General features: G+C 38.0%; 1 protein-coding gene across 1 annotated transcript in view; it reads right to left on the reverse strand.

The window, feature by feature from the left end:
* LOC145986707 (scavenger receptor class B member 1-like) overlaps positions 1–23648 on the reverse strand; it is a 75947-nt gene that overhangs the window by 2543 nt on the left and 49756 nt on the right. Inside the window, exons 5-8 of the mRNA XM_083121028.1 lie at positions 12380–12580; positions 7762–8158; positions 2833–2951; positions 1349–1474 (exon numbers count right to left, since the gene is read on the reverse strand). Of these exons, the coding sequence (XP_082977154.1) occupies positions 1349–1474; positions 2833–2951; positions 7762–8158; positions 12380–12580 (843 nt within the window). The remainder of the gene's footprint in view (positions 1–1348; positions 1475–2832; positions 2952–7761; positions 8159–12379; positions 12581–23648) is intronic.

Here is a 23648-nt window from a genome sequence, read left to right on the forward strand (position 1 = left end):
TTAAGGGTAGTTGTGTTTAATCGACAGTGTTAAGTCTCATATTTCATTGCACAGAAACTTTTAGAAAAATGTTGCTCAACTATCAGTAGAATAGTTACCTTAATATAAAAAATGTAGTCCGCGTGTTCCACCCGTAACAATGGAATGACCTTATGTATTATTATGTGCGAATTATGATAAAACTATTGTAGTTAAAATAGCATTTGTAATTCCAAAATATAATGCTAGAAAACGTCATTTATTATTTCCAAGCAAATTGACAGACAAAATATGAGGAGTAGTCAGCAAAATATGCAAGGGGTCCCGGGTTCGAATCCCGACATGGGTCTACTATATGAGTGTTCCTTCCTGAATTTCATCATATCACATCCCATCAACGCGATTAGCCAAAAGTGGCAAAAATGCGAAGTGAAATAAACAAAATCAATCCAATACAATTACAGACTTTAACAATTAACATCTTACATCTCTGATAGAACATTTTCTGTGCTATTATCATTTTATTACTACATAAGTCATTATTTCCCATCAACAATTATGAATCTGATGTTTTTCTAATAATTACACTATAATTTACTAACAATTTAATTAAGATTGTATTTGTATTTTAAGATGTATATTAATGTTCTAATGGTCTTCTTGTACAAATCAATACTTTTCCCCTTTTATTGCAATATGTTGATTGTACTCAATAAATTCTGACAGTTTTGTAGTGTACAAATGTTTTCCCGAAGTTGTTGTTTTTTTACTATTAATAAATTTTAATTCAAGTTGTATATTGCAGCCCTTGAAACTGCATAAGACAGTGGTGTAGGTAATTTCTTCCACAGTGATTACGATTATCATTTCATCTATCTTTGTGTATAAGTAGTGTGATTGGCCGGACTCCGTGGTTAGCACATCGCGCTACGACGCCAGGTGTCACGGGTTCTAATCCCGGCTTGGCCATGGGCGTTCTTTATGACTGAACCTTAATCAATTTCATCATATCATTTATCCTCATCTTCGCGAGTAGCCAAAAGTGGCAGAGAAGCGACGTAAAATATACCAAATCAACTAGTCAAGTAAAGTGAATTAGAACAAATTTGCTTCTCTCCTCCTGTTTTCTTTGTTGGAATTTGTACAGAAATGAAATATCCAAGTGTGACCTTCAGTCATGACCATTTAATCAATTAAATTTCTTAAAGTGGGACAACAAAACTAAAGAAAATAATCGAAACGTTTTTCAAATAGGTTAAAGTCGAACTACCAATGAGAAAATCTATGGTTTACATTAATAAACTTTTTACTCAAACTTCTGTAATTAAAATTAAATTAAACTAAGAATAAATCAAGAATGAATACTCACGAAATCTGTCCAGAAAAGTGGCACCATCATATTCTCAAAATTTTCAACACCGTTGATTCCTTTTACAGATCTCATCACAAGGTTAATCTGTGTCCTCATAGCGACTTCCATAGGATTTCCAATAGTCTGAAAATTATAAATATGTCCACGTTAATTCCATTTACCAATTCTATAAGTAAGTCAAGTATATTTCCGCACCAAATAATAACATATGTTTAAAGTATTAGCAGAAATTCACTGGACAAATTGTATAAATTCAAACTTTTACAAGAAATTTCAACAATATACAATTGTGATTTTTTTTTTTTTTTTTAAAAAAATGTTTATGGCTATGAATTTTGGAAGTTATCTGTAATATGCTGTCTCAGATACTCATCTAATAAAACAGAGCCAATCATAGGTGACTTTAGATTACAGGGAACCATTCGTTAAGTGTCTTCATTAAATCTTAAATAAGATATTTATCACAGTAATCACGTTATCTGAACGTTGTTGAGATATTCCGTGATTGTCTTCAAAATACAAATTTCTATTTTGTTTATACAATATGAAATTAAATATTCACAGCAATAGTGCCAATGATACTTTAAAGTTTTAAGAGGTTATATACAAATATACATTCAATTCATTAATGTGCAATAAATAACATGATTTTGACATTCTTGGCACTGAGTTGAGTTTATAGCGTAATAGCTATTGAACCAAAAATTATCCTTAAATTAATATTTGACACATTAATGTTGTAATTTTATAATATATTCATACTATATTGTTCATTAATGCTCCACCAGGGAAAGTTGTTGTTGTGAAATAAGTGAAGGGCCAGGGGGAAAAACGATGAATGTTCATTCGAGACAATTTGCCAGGAAATGAAAAACAAAGTATTTCTTTCCATAAGAACGTTAATATATGCCAAAATAATAATGCGTTTTTCAGGCACTTCTCATCGTTTCCCAACCAAGGCCGTTCTCATTCTTATAGTACAGCTTCTGAACTATCAGATGGCGTTGCGATCTCAAAATGGGCGAAAAATCGACATTCATCGTTTTTCCCCCTGGCCCTTCAAGTGTTTCATTCTGGCAGATAATGTTTATGGTTTATTATTGTAGAGATAATTCGTCGCATGAGAACCAAAGGGACAACTCCAATTTATCACATTTACAGGAGAGAGGATATAATGTATTCTTAGGAATATGCAGATATGTCGATTTTACTCCAAATAGCTCTTCAGAGTAGATGCGTTAAACAAAACCGAAAATAGCATTTTTGAAGATATGTTCCTCTTGTTCTCATACAAGAAATTTGATGTTATTGACATAAGATTGGAACAGATTAAATGTTTGAATCTCTTTAGGCTTTAAGCATGGGTGAAGACAATGCGTACGCTATTAAAGGTACTTTGTTAGCACAGCATTTATTAACGTAATTAAAAGGCGTGAGAATTTAACATGTGTTGTTTAACAAGACTATTTTCATTCACTTACCGGGTTCACTATAATGAAGGACTCGTGGTTCTCTTTGACTGGGTTAAAGCCGGTCACAGACTCAGCAATTTTTGGGTCTACCTTGTAGAAATGGGGAAAGGATATGGCGATTGGAAAACCTGGAAAAAACAAAATCAAATCATAAGATAACTGATTCATTGTTTAAAATGTTGGGTGCTTCGCCACGTATGGCGATTGGGCACCCTTCTAAGTACACGAGGAAATATCCCCTAAACTAAAACCTTTAAAGTTAAGAAAGGGGTGTAAAGAGGCCCTTGAAGGGTTTAAAGCTGAAGTTGTAAAAGGACATACACAGGACAAACAACACATTAAAATATAACTGAATAAATTCAACAACAATAATAGATTTTCAGCATGTTGTTGTTATTACTGATAGATTAAATAAGCTTGGATCAATGCATATCAAATGTTACTGGACTTGTTCAGAGTTTTCTTCAATGGTTCTGTCACAGTACTGGAAGTCATAAGAGTTGCATGGTAGCGAAATGTAGTGGAAGGGTAAAACAGTAACAATAAGGGAACTAAATTCAAACCATAAGTACATTCTGGTTCATGATTGAAACATATATATGATATTGTCAGCAATTATGACTAGGCTAAGCCATCAACTGATCCTAAATATCATTGCATTTTAATGCATTTATTGTGTATATTTTAATGTACATGTTATTGAACTTTGTATTGCTCCTTTACATTTTAGGTATTACCTCATTATCAAACATGTATTATAAATTTGTAACTAATATATTCTTACTTGTACGTACTGCAGAATAATATGAGTATAAATAAATAAGTAAATATGAAAGGTAAATAACGACTGACAAAATTAACTAAAGAGAAACTAGAAATCTGAAAAGATTTCAAGTGCAAAGAGTTTTAAGCAATATATGGAAGGAGAGGAAGAAATAAAACTAATAAGATAAAAATGAATGGAATAGAAATAACTAACTAACTCCCTAGCCTTCTTAAACCCGAAGGTTCATGGCTGCAGCAACACAGTCCTTCCATCTTTCCCTATCTTGAGCAAGTTCTATATACTCTTTTCCATCCCTACCGATTTCCCTTAGGTCCATCTCAACGTTGTCCCTCCATCTTCGTCTTGGCCTTCCTACAGGTCTCTTACCATCAGGTTTCCCAACAAGAATCCTGTAAACTCCTCTTTCCTCTCCCATTCGTGCCACATGGCCTGCCCACCTAAGTCTTCTGGATTTAATTATTCTAATAATATCTGGACATGAATACAAATTATGTAGTTCTAAATTATGTAACTTTCTCCACTCACCTGTCTCCTCATCCCTTTTAGGTCCAAAGATTTTCCTAAGGATCTTATTTTCAAATACTCTCAATTTATGTTCCTCTTTCAATGTAAGGGACCAAGTTTCACACCCATATAATACTACAGGCAAAATTACTGTTTTGTATATTTTAACTTTTAGTTTCTTAGATATTAAACGAGAAGACAAAAGTTTATGAAGAGAGAAGTAACATGCATTCCCTGAATTAAGCCTACTTTTTATTTCCTCTTTAATATAATTTTCATTTGTTAATATTACTCCTAAGTATTTGAATTTGGAAACTGGTTCAAACGAGTTGTTATCAATAATTAGATTTTGATTATTACCTAACAATTGGTTTCGGCCTGTAAGCATATATTTAGTTTTCTCTTTGTTAACTTCCAAACCTATCTCTTTAGCAGTTTTGAAAAATATTTTAGCATTATTCTTAATTGTATTCACATCATCCCCCAGTAAGTCTACATCATCTGCATATGCTAACAACTGAGTCACACCATTTAATTTTAGTCCTTCGTTAGTTTCTTTTACCTTCCTTACAGCTTATTCTAAGGCAAAATTAAAGAGCAATGGAGATAATGCATCTCCTTGTTTTAACCCATCATGAATTGTAAATTTGTCAGACATATTAATACCCACACGAATTTTACTTTCTGTTTCACTGGTGCATATTTTTATCATATTAACAAGCTTCTTAGGTATTCCAAACTCTACTAATATATTATATAATTTATCTCTTTTGACCGAATCATATGCTTTTTTGAAATCAATGAATAGCTGATGGACATTTTGATTATATTCCCACTTTTTTTCAAGTGTCTGTCTGATGTGAAAAATTGGATCTGTAGTTGATCTGTTACGTTTAAATCCACATTGATAATCACCTATAATTTCATTAGCATATGGGGTTAGTCTTGTTAAAAGAATATTAGATAATATTTTATATGTTGTTGAGAGTAAAGAAATTCCACGGTAATTATTGCAGTTCATTTTATCACCTTTTTTAAACACAGGAACAATTATGGATTCTTTCCACTGTTGAGGGATTTCTTCTTTATGCCATATTAAACAAATTAATTTATGAATTTGACATATTAATTTCCAACATATTTAATTAACTCAGCTGGTATTAAATCAATGCCAGGTGCTTTGTTATTCTTTAGCCTTTTAATAGCATCTTTAACTTCAGTCAAGTTAGGTTCTGGAATTAAAGGTTCTGCTGTGTGGACTTCATTTACTTCTGACTTATCTCCTACATGAACATTTAAAAGGTCATTAAAGTAGTTCTTCCATCTATTTAGAATATCGCTTGGGTCAGCTAGAAAATCACCGTCTTTATCTTTTATCAAGTTTACTTTAGGTTGCCACCCCTTTCTAAACTCATTTACACCTTTATATAAATCTCTGATATTTTTATTTTTGCTGTTTGTTTCAATTTCGTTAATTTTGCTTTTCAAGTAATCTCTTTTTTTACTTCTAAACGTGCGGTTAACTTCTCGCTTTATTCTATTATAATTGTTTAGATTTGTATCATCAGAGTTATTTAACCACCTAAGTCTAGCCTGATTTCTTATTTCTATTAGATTATGACATTCATTATCAAACCATGGCTTACTTTTTCTCGGTTTATGGTAATGGAATAGAAATAAGCTGTTGAAAAACTCTACGTAGCAGCAATGGAATGTATGAATAAGATAGAGAAGGAGGATGTAGTTAGGATTCGAACCCATAAGCTCTAGGTGCTAGACCAACAACCAGAACATGAAGACCGGATGTTCACAAAGGCAATCAAAGTAATTAATCCAATTACGCAACACCAGAAGACTCGCGTGTCTTTCGGTGATTTTCTTCGTTGTAGACAACACGCCACGCGCGTCAACAAACAAAAATTAGGACACCAGGATTTAAGAAAAAAAAAAAAAAAAGAGGGGTCCTCAATCAAAATCTCGCAGCAATTGTACATTTTCCGCACGTCCTTCCTCCGAAAAACGCGATTAAAGGCGCAGAAGCAACCTTCGTTCTTTCCTTTCTGGAACTTCTGGCATTTAAATTGGCCAACCTCGGTGCCAAAGAAAGTGTCTGTACGCATTTACATTCAAATGCAAAGTTACACTGCTTTGGTAACAAAAACATCCGAACCTTTTTTAGGTTCAGTGATCTCGTGTTCTGATTATTACGTAATCTGTGGTTTGATAAAATAGCTTTACATTTTCCATGCAATTTTGTCGACAGCGGGGAAAAGCGTTGTCTGCACCAAGGCTCAGAAATTGATCGCAATCTGCTCCAAGATTTCAGGCTGGAGTGAGCATTTGCTCCCATGAAGAAGATTTATGTAGAATCAAGTGCAAACGGTGGAACATATTACTAGTTGTGGAATCGTAAACATAGCAAATGAAACAGTTCGCCGATATATACTTGTGTGTAACAAGGAATATTAACGAAAACATTGGTGTTGATTCAAGAATATCCGTGGGATGGAATGGGGTGACCCTTTGTGAAGACACCCATATCAACCTCCCTTCCACGCAGTACACCTTGGACTACACTTTGCAGACTAATGAGGCTCTGGCGTCTGGACTCGCGTTCGGTATAATTCTCCGTGGGCTTGTGTTGTTTTAAGTTCACATTATGCGCAGAGGCTAAACGTGACTGAGCATACAGTTTAAAGTGGGATCCGAACCACTGTGCAATGTTCCAACTGGTATCGAACCCAGGATCCCTTGATTAAAAGGCGACGACATTGCCACTACGCCATCTTGGAGGGCAAGGCTTGCGTTGTGTGCTGTCCGTGTGAGTCTGTCATTGTCTTCTCATCCATGTTTTCTTATCACCATTCATCTTCATATTCGCAATTAGCTAAAAGTGGTGGAAAAGGGAAGTAAAATAAAAGATATCAAACAATCAAGAATATCCGTATGCTACAATAATAAAATCAATTTAAAAATTTCACTGATGTTTAAAAAAAACAAAAGAAGAAGATCGTTGATGTACATGGCCTGTTCTAGTTGATGGATGTTCTAGATTCAGAATACTCTAACTTAAAGATAAATATGTGAAGAATTTCAAGTTTGCCATTCTTCGATCAATGCAACCAATTTTGGACTTCAATTGTCGATTCTTCATTCCGTCAGTTAGGTAATTATGGAAGCAAGTAGTCAATTTTGATTGTGTAATTCGAGTAATTAATTAGAATCATCTAAGTCGACCATTATTAAAGAAATATAGTTGCTTGAACATTTTTACGTATCTTTTCTGCCCCTTTTGTCTAATCGCGACGATGAGGATGAGAGAATTGCGACGATATATCCATATCTAAGCAGAGCTCGAACCTGAACTTCTGGTTTCGTAGCGCAATGTAAAATTTCTATCTTCGACAGTGTCAGATAAGAAGGGTTCTAGATTCGAATCCTGGCATTAATTTTGTTTCTCCCGTCATACAGTTCCTATCACCATCCTCACAGTCTCGATTAACCTCATGAGATAGAATAGCGGCCTAATGCTTCACATTACAAGCATCCATCATACAAGCTAATATTACAACAAACATATACATGGTCTTGCCACAATTGTATGCGAGCTTACGCCCTAACATCTAAGATAGCTTAATGATATTTACCATAGTAGCAAGGTGTGATGTCTTGGAAGCCAGAAGGCAAGCAAGGGACGCCCTTCCTGCAGTAGCATTTGTTCTCAGGCCTCTCCTCGGCGCTTGCAAAGAGATCTTCTGGAAACTGGAACCTGTATCCCTCGATGCCATCCTTCACGACATCTTCAGTATAGATCTGGGGCAACGGGCGGCAGAGCGACCGCCTGTAATATACGGGGAGCGTGTCGTTCCTTGTAATGTACGGGTGATACATTATTCCTTCACTTGTGCCAGACATCAAGTTGCATTCGTCCGAACCCCAATAGTCGAGATGGGAATTTCCGTTGTACTTGTCCATGACACGTGATTTCCTTAAGTCATCATTGCCTGTGAATATTGTCCAGACTTCATCTCCAGTGTCGTACATCTGGAATAAATTATGTACAATGTTATTCAAATATATAATATAAACAATGCTCTAGTAAGATATAAAGTATATAATATCCTGCGTAAAGTTTGAGATTTTACTTCATATTTGCTTGCTTTGTGGTATCTTGTTATGCTTATATTAACTGCATTTGAACTACTTTTTTAAGTTTAGCAGTAACTAGTTCCACTGACAACTCGCTATGTCAATTAGAACTTCGACAAGAATAATTTAACACAAACCATATTTACACTGCCATATCAAAATCAATTAAAAGCTTCCCAGTCCAATCACTGTATAAGCAAAAGCTACGTCAGACCCATGCAAGTCCTGCAACCAAGAACATTTTCATAAATAACACTTCTTTTGACATCTTCATTTAAAGTTGAATGTGTTGCATTCATGAGAAATGAAGACGAGAAAGATAGAAATAGGTCGAAGTATGTGTTTAAGTCCATTTGATGACAGATAGGCTAATCGAAGCTGAATCTTTAGTTTCAAGTTGGATTCGCCTGGATATCGAACCCAAGACCTCTTGGTTACGAGGGGATGTCGTTACCACTACGCCATCGGTGAGGCCCAAAAGATAGAAGTAAGAGATGAGGTGAAAAGTGATAAGAAAGCAAGAGAGAAGGACAAATTGAATCAACGAGAGGAAGTAGAGAGAAGAGAAAGGAGAAACTGGAAATAAAAGAAGGGGAGAAGCGACGTGGAGATAAGAGAATGGTAGAGAACCAGAAACGAAAATTTAAAAGAAGGTAAGAGGACACTAAATGAAGAAGTAGAATTGACGAAGTACAAGAGGTAAGAGAAGAACAACAGGAATTGAAAAGATAAGAGAATGAATGGATGAGAAGAAGAAATTGGGAAAGAAGAAAAGTAACTATTCCATGAAACAGTAACGAATATAAATAGAAAAATTCAGAAATGCCAGACATGGTAGAATGCGAGTTTGACAATTTACGATATAAAAAAACAAAATTTCAGAAATGACGTTACCGTACATTCAATCCCATAAGAAAACTTCAACGAACAGTTACTATACTTAGTGTGTCACTATAAGTAACACAGGAAACAAGAACTTCCTGTCATGTTTTCACTTAAGCTACTTGAATAGGGAAATCTCCATGTATCACCACTCCTGAGACGAAAACAAATATGATGCAATTGGATCATAAAAATAATGATTAAAAAAATGTTTGCATCACATACGAGAGAGAGATATTTGGTCCTCAACTGTTGGAGCTGCTTTTGATGCTGGAGTTGAAGACTTTCTTCACGAGAACATTTGTTGATCAGGAATCTGAGATGATGATGGACGAAACTCGTTGTGGGGGGAAATCGTGGTGCTTTTACGAGCTGCGTACAATTCTAGGCAAACACAAGAAAGCATATGTGTTTTTCCTGCCCAACCAGTTTCCTGCACAACGCCTGGAGTGTCGCAGTAAAAGAAGCGAGGTCCTTTTATGAGCACGAAACACCGAATTTCCGGTCCTGACGCCCCGGGATAAGACGATTGCCCCTGGAGTAGGCATAGGTCAGTTGCTAATACACGGGATAAGCCGAATCGTTCACGACTGCACCGAAAACAGTTTTGCCCGGTGGAGAAAGTCACACATTGCCACTATAGCTGCTTCAGATTGAATCTGAGCTGGGGTTGTCTTCCTGTATACTTCGGCCTTCCTGTTTATCTGTACTTCAGGGCCTCTCACGGCTTGATCATTATCTTCGATCTCACTTCCATTGCTGCTTCAGAAATGACGTCACAATTGCAGCGATTGTTTCCGGAAAATGTTCAAATTTTTATTGCACCAGTTTTCACTCCTTGTATAGGAATTTCCTTCAGCATCCTCCATATTAAACTTCCTTCTATTTTTCAAGACGTCCAAACAGAAAAGATGGCTCAAGATGAATGACTGTTGAGAGTGGTGATACTTCAGACAAGTTAGAAATTGCGGAGAGGTTTTGACACTGTCGCAATAGTCATAGGCGATATATATTTAGAGGTGTATCCAACAGGGTTGAAATAATTTTCAGGCATTTCTGAAACTGAAATTTACTATGCAGTTGTGGCGCAACATGTCGGATGAATTAAGAGATGAGATGTTGAAGATATTCCAAAAATCTGGCTGTTCCAGTCCCCGTGGAGGAGTGGTTAGGATATCGCGCTACGACGCCAGGGGTCCCGGGTGTGTGAGTGTCCATTCATCAATTTCATCATATCATCACCATCTTCGCAAATTAGCCAAAAATTGCACAAAAGCGAATTAAAATAAGCAAATCAAATCAAAAAAAAAATCTGGCTGAAGAAAAGTTCCTTAATTGCCAAAAACATATACAAATTATTGTAAAAGTAACTTATATCGCCCAATGGGGCAGTGGTAGCGTCGTCGCCTTGTAATCAATGTGTCCCGGATTCGATATCCGGTGGAGGCACATAGTGGTTCGGATTACACTTTAAACTGTAGATCCAGTCCCAATTAGCCTTACTGTACATGAAGTGGTCTTAAAAATCATCAAATGAAATCAAAACTTATTTTCCATGCCATGGGGCATTTCTGAAGGTGATGTGATCAGCACCACACTCCTTTACCTCCCATGGTTGTGTCCAGGTACCCATTTATTAGAGGCCAGTGGCTGGGCGAACTTCAGAGCCGCTTCAAGAAGGTACACTCACCGGCAATATAAAATAGACACGTGTAGATTCTGAAATAGTAGCTTTCCGGCAAGGCGTTGTGTGTGTTGCCTAACTCTAGGGCGATGAGTGGATTTTAATAGCAAATTTTCAATGACAACTTCTACCACTGGCCTAGAGCGGGTATTTCAGCATCTACTTGCCCAAATTTTATTGCTGGCGACTGTACACTGCATGAAAAATTCCCCGCCCATCACAGGAATCGAACCCGGGTCTCCAACTTGGCAGTCAGACCACTTACAGACTAGACCAGCGCGGCCGTGGAAACAATAGTACTTGATCATGTAATATACACATAGTTAATTTTTTCTGCACTTAAAATGTTATCAAATGTTTCCGTAATAGTGACTGCAAGCAACTAGCCCACGCAGAAAAAAAATTGCGTATCATCTCCCATGCCTGCACGCACAAGAACGTACTATTTGACCTCTATTACGAACACATCCCATAAAATCAGTGCGGCATTTTGTGGAAGTAAACAATCATTACCCGGTAGCGTGGCTGGGCTGGTTTCTGAAGTGCCAGAGTCAAAAGTGGATTTCATTAATTTACGGGAACCTGTCGTCCTTGATGTCATGTACAACCATGGCCAGTCGGCAACAGCGCAATTATTGTAGAGGTCAGTGTTTATCGCATGCTTTGCTTGTTTTCTGGCTTCGAATGCAAGCTGTCGAAAAGGCGAGGATTGGAGAATGGGGAGGGGGTGAGAGGCTCACCGTGGGCTGTAGTGTCAGCAAGAAAGAGGGAGACAAAGAGAGAGAAATGAAACATAGAAGGATATATAGAAATAAAGAATGTAACAGGAGTGAAACAAAGAGAGGAAGTAATAGATGGAGGGAAAGGAAGAGGGAGGCAAAGAGAAATAAACAAAAATAGAGAGAATAAAGAGAAAGATAGAAAAAGAATGAAGAGACTTAAGAAAGAATAAAGACAAAATCAATAGAGATAGAAAGATAGATCAAAGAGAAAATTAAAGAACAAGATAAAGAAGAAAAAATATAGAGAAAGGAGAGAGAAAGAATAAAGAGAAAGAAATATAAATAGATAGAAAGAAAGAAGAAAGTAAAATTAAAGAAAAAGAAAGAATAAAGAGAGAAAACAAGAAACATACCTAAAAAAAGGGGGACCGAAGAAAGACAGAAAAGTAGGCAGACAAAAGAGAATTAGACAAAAACATATAAAGAGAGAGATACCGAAAGAATGAGAGAGTGGCAGGATGAAAGAAAGGAAGGCAGAAAGAAAGCGAGGCAGAAAAGAAGATTAAAAGAAAGAGTGATAGACAGAATAGAAAAAAGAGTCAATGAAGGATAGTGAGAGAGGAGATTGACAGGGAGAGAGAGGGACATAGACACTAGGAAAATTAGTTATTTTAAAAAATTTAAAAACATATCCACAGCATAGAACAACTACAAACCAGTACAAAATCGAAAAAAACACTAAGAATAATTCAAAACAAGCTTATCACACACGAACATAACATTCAATGCAAAAGTTTGGCTCCACCAATAGGTACCAACTTCACTCACCCTGTCAATCAATCCAAGCTTCTCGAATGTGATCCACGAGGGCATGAACTTGCTGGCCAGCTTCACCAACGGTTCCTCATGGCCCCACAAGAACTCCTGGACCGTCAGCTCAATCAACGGCTTGGATTTCGTCTGCCGCAACACGAAATTGAAGGCCATCTTGGTGAAATATGAGGCGTCCCATAGAAAGGAAGACATTGCCTGCAAGAACATTAACAGAAGTCTGAGAACACAATTCTGACGAACGAAATTTATAAAGCGTGTGGATATTTAAGAATAACATTGTTCGTTGCCAATTAAATGTTCTATGCGAGATTCTTTTCCTTAATATTTCTTGCAGTAGCTCTATATATTCGTGGGAAGATTATTATATAAAATTATGTAACAGTGGAATTATTTGTTGCGGGAAGCTTTGGTAAGGAAATAAATTTTTTGTGTGTACTTTTAGGTACTTAATATTTCATAAGGAGTACAAATTTATACAGGGTGACTATACATTCTGGAACAAATTGCGGTATTTTCTGATTGATGAAAGAAAATTCAGGAACATTGGAAGAATGGACACCATAGTCACCTGACTTCAACCCCATAGGGAAGTTCGAAATCTTAGGTGTGTGTGTGTGAAAATCCGGGATTTGTATCATCTTCGGAAAAGGGTAAACATTGCAATAGCTACTCTGGATCCTCAAGTTTTGAAGAGAATGCAAAGCAACATGTTGAAACGTTAGAGGAAGTATGTATGTTCAAACTGGTGGTATAGTTTATGCTCTCCCTGTATATTTCGTAACTTCACTTAAATATATTGTGGTTGAAAGTACAGTCAAGCTAAAAGCGATAAGTGACCATTCACTTTACTTTTGGATCCTGTAGGCTTTCTCTAGGGAGAAGAGACAATGATTACAATGATGACAATGATTATAATATAATCAGTGGCGTAACTGCCTCTATTACTCCCACACGCCTCAGCAAAGGTGTGAGATCATCCAACCAGTTACGGGGTGACGTGTGGTCAGCACAACGAACCCCGGATTGTTGTAGGTTTTCCATGACCGTGTTACGCTACTCATTCGTGGCTCCCCAATTTTCTCACGATGGCCATCAGATCCATACACAGGCCGAAATATCAGGAGAAAAAAGTTGTTACGTTTTCCCCCCCAGGAGATTCGAACCAGCGCGCGTCCCGTAGCCAGAGCCAAAACCCTGACCGGACGGCAAATGTGCGGGACTAACAATGATTATGATAACTATATTAATAAAGAAGAATCTATAGAAACAATTATCACAATTATGATATAATCTACTTATTTGCTTCTACATACAAGTCTACGTAGGCTATCATCAATGTCTCATTGTAGGCAATCTTATATGTAATTTTACAATGCAAAGAGTAGCGCATATACACGCATATATACACACACACACACACACACATATATGTACTATAAGAAAATAGGACACCAAAGACATTCAATAAGGAGAGTAAGTTGACAAAAAAATACATGTAATATACACACACACAATAGCAATCCGCGTTCACTTGTGACACCCGACAGTGCCCTCCTGCGACAACAGTCAGAATTACAATGTAGAGGTTTATACAGAATTTTCAATCTGGAGTTGTAAGATCGTTTTAGGGTATGTAAATGCGTATTTAGTGTCGAAATGATCATAAAGTAAACTTTTGTCAAAAATTGTAACTCGAGTTAATACAACTGTGGAAATTTGTTGCGAATGCGTGGATAAATGACTCCTGGAAAGAACAGAGGGTCATAGCTTGTCACAATATGCCATCAGGAAGAGAAGCTATTGTGTTTTTGATAGTTAGTGCTTCCTTTTAATATTTACAAACCTTGAAACCTACTACATTCATCGTTAAATCCTACACTGAGAATGAAAAACTTCACAATCTTTGACCAACACATAACCGTTTTTGAAGAGAAGATCGTAGAAAGAACCAACAATACATATGCTTATACCTAATTATGCATGCAGTTAGCAGCTTTTCGCCACAACAATGTGATTGCATAATAATACTGGTTGCTATTCTGCCAGAGCTCAAAGGAAACCGGTTTGGTTCTATCAATCCCAGACAATTGCCTTGGATATGGACAAAGTATGCCTCAACTAAGAAAAATCATGTTCCCTCTTGAGATGATAATAAAATTCGTCCTGAGTGCTCCATTAAGTTCAAAAATATGATTGCATTGTTAATGTAAAACAATTTGAATTTAATTATGCTACGTAGGTCGCAAAGACTAAAATGTCAGAGTGAATAAAACATTCAACTGAGTCTCCAACTTATTTCCATATGTTATTCAGTTCGGCCATTGCTTGTATTTGGCGCCAGGGGTGCGTCTGGGGCACAGAGCTTACCATGAGGGGTACAATGTGAAAACAACTGCGATTTACATGTGTATTTAGCTTTATACAGATACATATTTGTAAGGTAGCACTTGTTCATACATTATTGATTTCGCAAGTTTTATGATTATGTGAAGCAGCTTTCTGCCTCATACACAGTAAAAGTATAATGCTAATATAATTATCTCAAATACTATGTCTCAATACTGAATAATGTAAAAACGCAGTAACCAGTATAATGAGAGAAAAAATGTAATTTCGTAACTTATTTATATGAGAGACTAATAAATAAAGTTAAAATATTGCACATTACTGCTTCAAATTAATTTTAACAGTAATAAACAGTAGTTATAAAATCCTCACTATGAAAAACTGTTCCGTATTATTTTTGTTGTTACTATTGAGATTATAATTGGGGGTGTGTAAGGGGATGCTGACCTAAATACAAAGCCTATGCACCTTGCACCCTACTGGCGCCACCTACAAGTAGAGGATACATTTTTCATATGAGATGTGCACGATCGTTTGAAAGAGCGTAAAGGCGTATTTAATGACAAAATATATTTTCCTGCATTTGAAATGCTTGACCAAAAGGGAGGGCTTATGTTCCTACAAACACCATGATACGCCACTGCTCGATACACTCTAGTTTCTAAAGCTTTAGACTTGTAGCTACAGCCAGGTATGAAGTGTGTAAAACATGATAACCTCATAGCCTCTCCGATGACGTAGTGGTAACGAAAGGATCCCGGGTTCGATCCCCGGTGGAGACCCATTATACAGAGGTTCGGATCCCGCTTTAAACTGTAGGTCCAGTTTAGTTCGATTAGCCTGCCTAACTGAGCAAAAAGAATCAAACTTTGAGAGCACCTAGGTAGACCCAGAGGTTTGAACCTGCTGCCTCCCGAATGATAGCCCGTTCGCGATCGCTCACGTATTGCAATGTGCTGACTTCAAAGGGCAGGAAATTAAAAGCAAATCCATTGAGTCGCTTTGTGTTTGATTTGAGTGTATCAAGGCTACGAAGGCAGTTGTTCTGATCCAAACACTTCTGGATCAGAAGGCAATTATTTAATTGGACACTACGTATTCTGAGCACGACCAGTGTCTCGTTACTAAACATAGTTACTTCTTGCAGATGATAAATCATAGTAATAATAGTTCGTGGTGTCCAGAAAATAACACACGTACCTAAATTGCTCAAGGTCCAGTCTTGAAGCAAACAGTAAATGTTTTCAATAACGAATGCTATTGTTCTCTTGATCTTAGCACAGATAGAACAATTCCTGTTGCAAGCAGTGTTTCTTCGAAGAGTCTTTATGACCTTCGAGGGGAATCTTGAAGACTGTTCTGCCATATTTATGAACAAGCATGATCTTGTGATTTTCTTTGCTTGAAAAGCAACGTGGAACTAACCTTGATATGGATCAAACCTCGAGTATGGATTGGAATATTGTACGCGCATCGATCAAAAATCATGGTATGCGCAACTCTTACACCATGGCAATTGCCCCTACAGCATCACATTTCTGTCAGTTTGTGTTTCCACAGTTTTTAATTTAAGTTATACCTGACCTTCCGAAATTAGTGGGAACGTCGTCGCCTTGTCATCAAATGCTCCCGGCTTCGATACCCGGTAGACACACATTGCACTTTAATCTGTAGGCCCAGTCCCGATTAGTATTTCTGTACATAAAGTGGACTTAAACTTCATGAAACTAATTCATCCTCATTGTTTGGTACAATTAGGTTAACCGCAACGATTTTGAAGATTTCCGTTTTCTTTTCCAATAAACTTTCATGCCAGTAGTTTGAATATGGCCTTTCTACAAATATAAATTCTTAATTAGTAACTATGATAGTACAGTCACAGACAACTGTGGGTTGTAACAATCCCGTTGACTTTCAATAGAATCATTACAAGCCAGAACTGTCCGTGACTGTATATATATTATCAGGGAGAAAGAACTTGTAGTTTTCCTGATTGGGACTGAATTTAGAAATATAAGGACTGAGAAAGGAAACACAGTGGGAGGGAAGTTCCCTACTCCATTCCTCCTTCGCTTTAATTCAAACATTATCCCCTACGAAGCCGCCTCCAAGTGGTTGAAACAAGATCCCGGTAGGGAAAGTTCGAGTCCTGGTCTCAAGCGGTCATCCATTTGGCTGCTTATTATTGAAATAATGTTGGAAAGCCATAGGTTAGGTTCTCTTCAACATTTTAAGAGAAGACACCAAGAAAGAAAGAAAAATGGAGAGATAGGAAGGCAAATGAAGATATGAAAATGAACGACGGAAAAGTGAAAGTTTGTTACTGCCATTTCAGAGGTCAGTGAGGTTTCTGGCTATCCAAATAAAATTTGTTCCTCCAAAGTACCTTTCCTGAATCCTCCACTACCTGGTCAGGGCATTCTGAGTGTAGCTTGATCAACTTAATCTATCACCAGGGCTTCCCCGATGGCCTAGTGGTAACGTCGTCACCACGTAATCAAGGGAACCCGGGTTCAATCTCTGGTGGAGGCACATGCCGCAGTGGTTCGGATTCCACTTTGAACTGTAGGTCCAGTCTTGACTAGCCTATCTAAGCATAAGTTGGACTGAAACTAATCTTATAATCAACGCTTCATCCTCATCGTGCTATGTAGCCGAAAGCATCATAAAGGAATCATACTATCACACGAAATTCACATTCACGCCACTGGTATAAGCTCCAGAAAACTATCGTTACCAGCAAGGACCCTCGAACATTGCCGACTTTCCCAATCTTGTTCCAGCTCGGACAATAACACCAGAAAGAACCAATGGCCTTGAGAGAACTGAAAAAAAATCTTCGTGAAGTTACGTCGAGACCAAAGTGCCGGCCAGTTATGTCTGCTCATGCAGAGTACGTGATTGAAACCAGGCTACATCGGGTGCCAAAAGCTAATGTGTTTTCTCGTCGTTTCGTAACCGATCGTAGATGCGTTGAAGATGGCAGCCCGCAGTTGTTTCCGTGAATCTGTTGTTAATCTTGCAACCCCAAGGGAGATTAGATTATGTGCCAACCGAGGCACGTAGCAGCATTCTTTTGTCAATAATGGATCGGGAAATACTGCAATTTCCTTGTACTCCGTCGCAGTGCGAGTTTGATGCACCCAAAACTTGTTCACTGTTCTCATTCTGAATAAATTTCTCTCTCTCTTTTTTTCTACAAGTATGAACCCAGCTTTAGTACCATCTATGGTGATATACATTTTCTTGAATAAGAAATAGTGCCTCTGAGATTTTCAAAAAATCTTAACTTTGCGTTACGAGCAGACGTTTGCATACTAAAAGGTTATTAGAGGTGTTTTATAATGAGAATGGTCTACTGCCATTTATGGGTGACTTTGCAAACCAAGTACTGAAAAATATTGAAATTTCTACAATTTTCCAATATTAATTTTTTAACAAAACTACAGCTTTAAAAATATTTGAAAAATGTATATTCTTCATGCACTAAAATATACTACCAACATACAAAAGCAATGAAATCTGAGACTTCTAGATCCAGCCCACTTCGGTTGATTTTGCAAAGAAGACCCTGCTACATACAGAAGGCACCTCTGTTCTGATCCGTCCAAAACCATACTATTGTCTGGCAGGATACACATATTCGTGTGTCTTCATAATTTCACGAAACGCCACAATTCATTCTTGAACACCCTGTACATAATTATATATACGAGGTGCATTCCTTTCCGGAACATTTTTTTTTTCTTCACACAATTTAAATTCGGTCCAAGTTTCGTAATGTTTCATTTCGATACCGGACTTGGATCGTATTTAAATTGATATGGAAAGAAAGGTTTTCGGGACCGATTTGAAATATTTTACACATATAAAAAGGTTCGTTATGATCCAGAACCCATTTACTCTTTCTGATTTTCTCTCCCGGACCGGAATTGAATTTATCTGCAATTCCTGGATCTCTAGCAACCCTGGTTGAATGATTAGATGAAATTTATGAAAGGACACAAGAACACGCAGGAAAAAACTTGCTCCCTTCTGTGGTCGTCAGATTACCGTTTGTTTGCCTTGATTTTATTTTTGGTATTTAGCATCGATTTTCCTCTACTTTTGGCTAATGGTGACGATGGGGATGAGTGATGATATGATTAAATTACTGAAAGGACACACAGGTCACCAATGCCCAGACCGGGATTCGAAACCGGTGCCCCTGGCGTCGTAGCGTGTTCTGGTAACCACTCCGCCACGAAGGTAGCTCGTTTGGGCCTGACTGCCCAAACAGGTAATAGATTAGCAACAATGAATTGTCAGGTTGTCCTATAGAAAGCTTAATCTTAACATGCGGTCAATTGTAAGTGCTCTTAAATCGCTTGAAGCACACTTGTTCCCAGACGCCTCTCCATCCACCCGTCCCGCCCGCACAAGTAACTGCCCAAGATTCCTCAGGTGCTGCCAAGTTTCGTAACGTCCAGCAGATTCCCACCGCGATGACGTCAGCAGGACCAGTTCACTGACCAAAATCTTTTTAACACCGGCAGCACAATGGCCGAATTTATACCCGGTTCCGGAAGCCCGTTCCAGTAGAAAATCATGGAAAAGTACAGGTTGTTCACCTTCGCAGTCTCTGGAATAGAACGAAGGTTCAGATGCTGACGTAAGCAAGTTAAAAATAATGCGGCTGCGTTGGGCGAGATTGCAACACCAGAAAGGCTCAACAAAAAAGTCAAAATGGGTAAAATTCCAGTCCGTGACGACTGGAAGAACATCGACGATTACCTTGCAGACCACGGAACGCTTGGGAATTTCCGAAAGGGGTTTTTATTGAAATTTCCCACCCATATTAATCCAACACTATTGACCGAAATAGCGTTCTGTGCTGGTGAACTTGACAATTTTCTCCCGTTACACAAAATTGCATTGCATTTTTTAACTTTATGTAAGAGAAGGGGTTTAGAGCAGCTAGAATGAGAAACCGCAATAAGAGACTTATGCAATAGTTATAAGCGTACTTCTATGCGATGAAATGAGAAGAAAATTGCACAAAATCTCGTATCAGAACTAGGAAATTGTGTGATCCACTCTTGGGCTCCGTAATCTAGTGGTTAGCATATCACACTTGCATCCAAACTCGTACGCCTCACACATTCGAACGTTAAGTTCTGGATATCCACGACATATAAACATTGACATATAACAGACATCCGTTCCAGCTATGGACATTTATATCACTGACACATGATCTTGAAATTGAACGGTTTATAATCTTGCCTTGTTATGTTGATATTATCTTATGGTGGTCAATTAGACATTACAAACTTGGTGACGGTGGAAATGGCTCGAGTACTGACATAAGCACCACCAAGACCACATTCTACAATATGAAGGGGTCGGGTGTAAAACATGGTGACATTTTGGTCATTTTTGAGTTACAAAGTAAAATGTGCAATCGTTCAATTTTCGAGTGAAGTTGCCATGTCATACAATTTGCATTGGACTCGGCGAAGCCTTTTGAAATTGGTAAACACAACACGAAAACAATTTATCTACAGTATAGCTACTAATAACCTTTTTTCTTAATGAACTCAGAAATGAAAAATGTCACCATGTTTTACACCAGAGCCCTTCAATTCATAAAAATAGATATGTTCGAAGATAAAAGTTAATGGACTATTGGATAAGGCACTAATGGAAACAGTGGAGACAGATAAACGAGAGGAGAATGGAGAAAGAAGTAACTAGAGAAAGGAACAAAGAATGAAGTAATGAAAGAGTTAATCGAGTAAAGAAAGAGAAAGCAAGGAAAGACTTAAGGAGGGAGGGAGAGATAAAAATAAACAAATAAGTGGAAAAAGAAAAGGAGAGTAGAGAAAAATATAGAGAAAGAAAACTGAAAAAGAAACAAAGAAATAAAGATGAGAGTAGAGAGAGACAAAGAAAGGAAAGACAAGTTGAAAGGAACTAAAACAAATGAATGGAGAAAGATTTGATTTGATTTCCGTTCTTTAATGTATCTTTTCTACGATGAGGATGAGTGATGATGAAATTGATGACACAAAGAACACGCAGCCTGGATTCGAACCCAGAACCCGAATCAGAAAGAGAGAAAGCAGAAAATCAGAGTACAGAAAGAAAGAAAATGAAACAGACAAGTAAAATAAGAAAGAAAATAAACATACGAGGAGAGAAGGAAAAAGTGAGATACACAAGGGGGATAGAGAAAGAGGGAGGAGGAATATAGAAGCAGACAAGGAGAAAAAACAGACAGCAAGAGAAAAAAGACTAAAATGGATACAAAACGAGTGAAAAAGAAAACAAAGGCATAGAGGGGAATGGGAAAGATGTAAACATGAGCACAGGAACAGAAAGATAAGCAGAGACCGAAAACCAAAGTGTGAGATAAATTTAGAACGGAAAAAAAAGAGAAGGACTACCTTCCAAAATCTTGCTTAATGATGCAAATTATCTCAGATTTCCAAGCCAGCTGTCAGTGTGGGTCAACATTCGAAATCTGAACGACATCTGGTTGTAGGCGAATAAAACCATACAGAAAAGACGCACTAAATACAAGCTTTGCACAACACAACTCGAGCATGCACTCAGATACTCAAAGTTGCGTACATATGTGCGTATTTCAACACACGCACACGTTCGATGCAGGTCATGAAACATACAAATACGAGCCTAAATTGCAAAATTCAGTGGGAAACCACTTGATACGGCAAACCGGTGCAGACTTGCAAAAAAAAGGCGGGGGGAAACGACCCAATTAAATTACCCTAAGAGATTCTGAGGAAAGAGCAAACTGGAAGACTGGATTTGAATGTGGAACTTTATGTCTCAGCGCGTGGAGGTTTTTCCGAGCAGCGTCGGCAGGCATTGAAGATATATCACGTGTAAGGAACTATGGCCAGCTCTAGTCGGTACGAGAGTTCCGTGTTTTTAGCTTCAGTGAAAGTACTGCTGAGTGATTTGTATCTACAAGTACACACTGGCAACGGCCTTTGAATAAATTAAACTTTGACATTGACAAGTACGTAGTAAACAGGAAAACAATATCTGTGCAGAGGCTGTGATTCGTTGATTCTCCTTTGTCTTTGGAGGATAGGGGTCTCCCGATGGGGCAGTTGTAGCGTCGTCACCTTGTAATTAAGGGGTTCCGGGTTCGATACCCGGTGGAGGCACAAGTGGTTCGGATCCCACTTTAAACTGTAGGTCCAGTCCCGATTAGCCTTACTGTGCATAAAGTGGACTTAAAACAGCAACTCAACTCGACACCAACTCAATTCTTTGGAGGATAGTCTTCCTGCTGTCGAGTGTTCGAGTCCGAAAGACGCTAAGGTAAATTTGGTGCTGGGCCCGAGGTTTCGAACCACTGGATTGTGCCCACAGCGAATCGAACAAGTGAATTCTTGATTTCAGGACGTCGGTCTGTTTACCCTCATCGTCACGATTAAATCAGGAGGTAGGAAAGTGACGTAAAATAGCCGAAATACGAAGAATCGGTATTGCCCCTTGAATACAAGGCGACGACGCTACCACTGCGCCATAGGGGAGGGTCAGTTATCAGAATATTATCAATTATGTTTGATGAGCTTCCATTTATTAGACACGTGGCAAAGATTAACCTTGACCAATTTTCAAAAATCTAGTTTCAAGGTTGTTTGTTTCATGAGGTTCCCCTACTTTCGCTCCTAGTTTTATGGATTGCGCCCTGCAGCACTCCTTACTGTTGGTAAACAGAGCTAGTGTTCGTTCCATTCCATCTAGAGGAAATTATCATCATCTTCCAGACCTACAACAACTATTAACCTTGATATTTACACGTCAGTTGCTATATGGGATTTCCCTACATCAATAGGGCAATCGTTGCTTATGAAACATACAAAAAAAGGAATATTCGAACTATATAATTTGGTGAAAACGAAAAGTGTAAGTCTGTGCACGCAGTTTTCACGTTGAAATGAATGATTTAGGTTATTTTACGTCACTTTCTGTCACTTGTGGTTAATCGCGACGATGATGATGAATGATAAATTAGTGAAGGGACAGTTGCAAAAAACACAAATGCCCAAACTGGGATTCGAACCACCGACCACTGGCGTCGTAGCTCGGTGTAATAGCCACTCCATCCACGTTTGTACACAGTTGGCACAATCACTTTAACACCATGTGCTCTTCTACCTGAGAAGCACGCAACAAGACAAATGAATCGATATTTCGTTTTTTTTCCAATAGATGGCAGATATAACTGTGTTACTCAGTGTACCTTTCGTTGCGGTTGTCCCGAGTCAATTGTTCATAATCGTGAAGTTAGTCAATCAGCTGTCAGTGAGCGGGAAAGCATTGTTCTCGTTATGTGCCTGTCAGACACAACCCGTCAAGTAACGTAACCTTTCAGTACATGGGTGAAATTATTGTTAACACTAGTGTTAAAGAACTTAAAAATAATGATTTTCATGTTTCAATAATTATGTATCAATTAGTAATACACGTATTTGTTCAAACAAATAAAGGTAAAAAAAAAAAGGTAAAGTGTTCCCCTGTGCTTAGCACCACGCCATGAAGGCGTATAGGGGGTGTGGGGGTAACGCCCCACACTTTCTTGATCCGGTCGTGAGTGGGGGTGATGTGATCAGCACCACGCCCCTGACCGCCTTTACCCCCCAGGGTTTCCCCCAGGTACCCATGTTATTCGACGCTGGGTGGGCGCCGGGGCCGCTTCCAACGTTAGAAAAGTTCCCGGATTTGAACAAATAGTTATTTTATTTACAAAAGTTCCTATTTTTTTTTAATTTAATTAAATTTTTTGGAGCCTGACAGGCACAACCCGTCCAGTCACGTAACATCAATTGCACCCGTGTACTGAAGGGTTAAGGCGGACGGAGTGTGGCGCTGATTACATCACTATCTCTATTTTTTT

This window comes from Lepisma saccharinum, chromosome 4, assembly GCF_977018435.1.
Source record: "Lepisma saccharinum chromosome 4, izLepSacc3.1, whole genome shotgun sequence".
Taxonomy (NCBI): Eukaryota; Metazoa; Arthropoda; class Insecta; order Zygentoma; family Lepismatidae; genus Lepisma; species Lepisma saccharinum.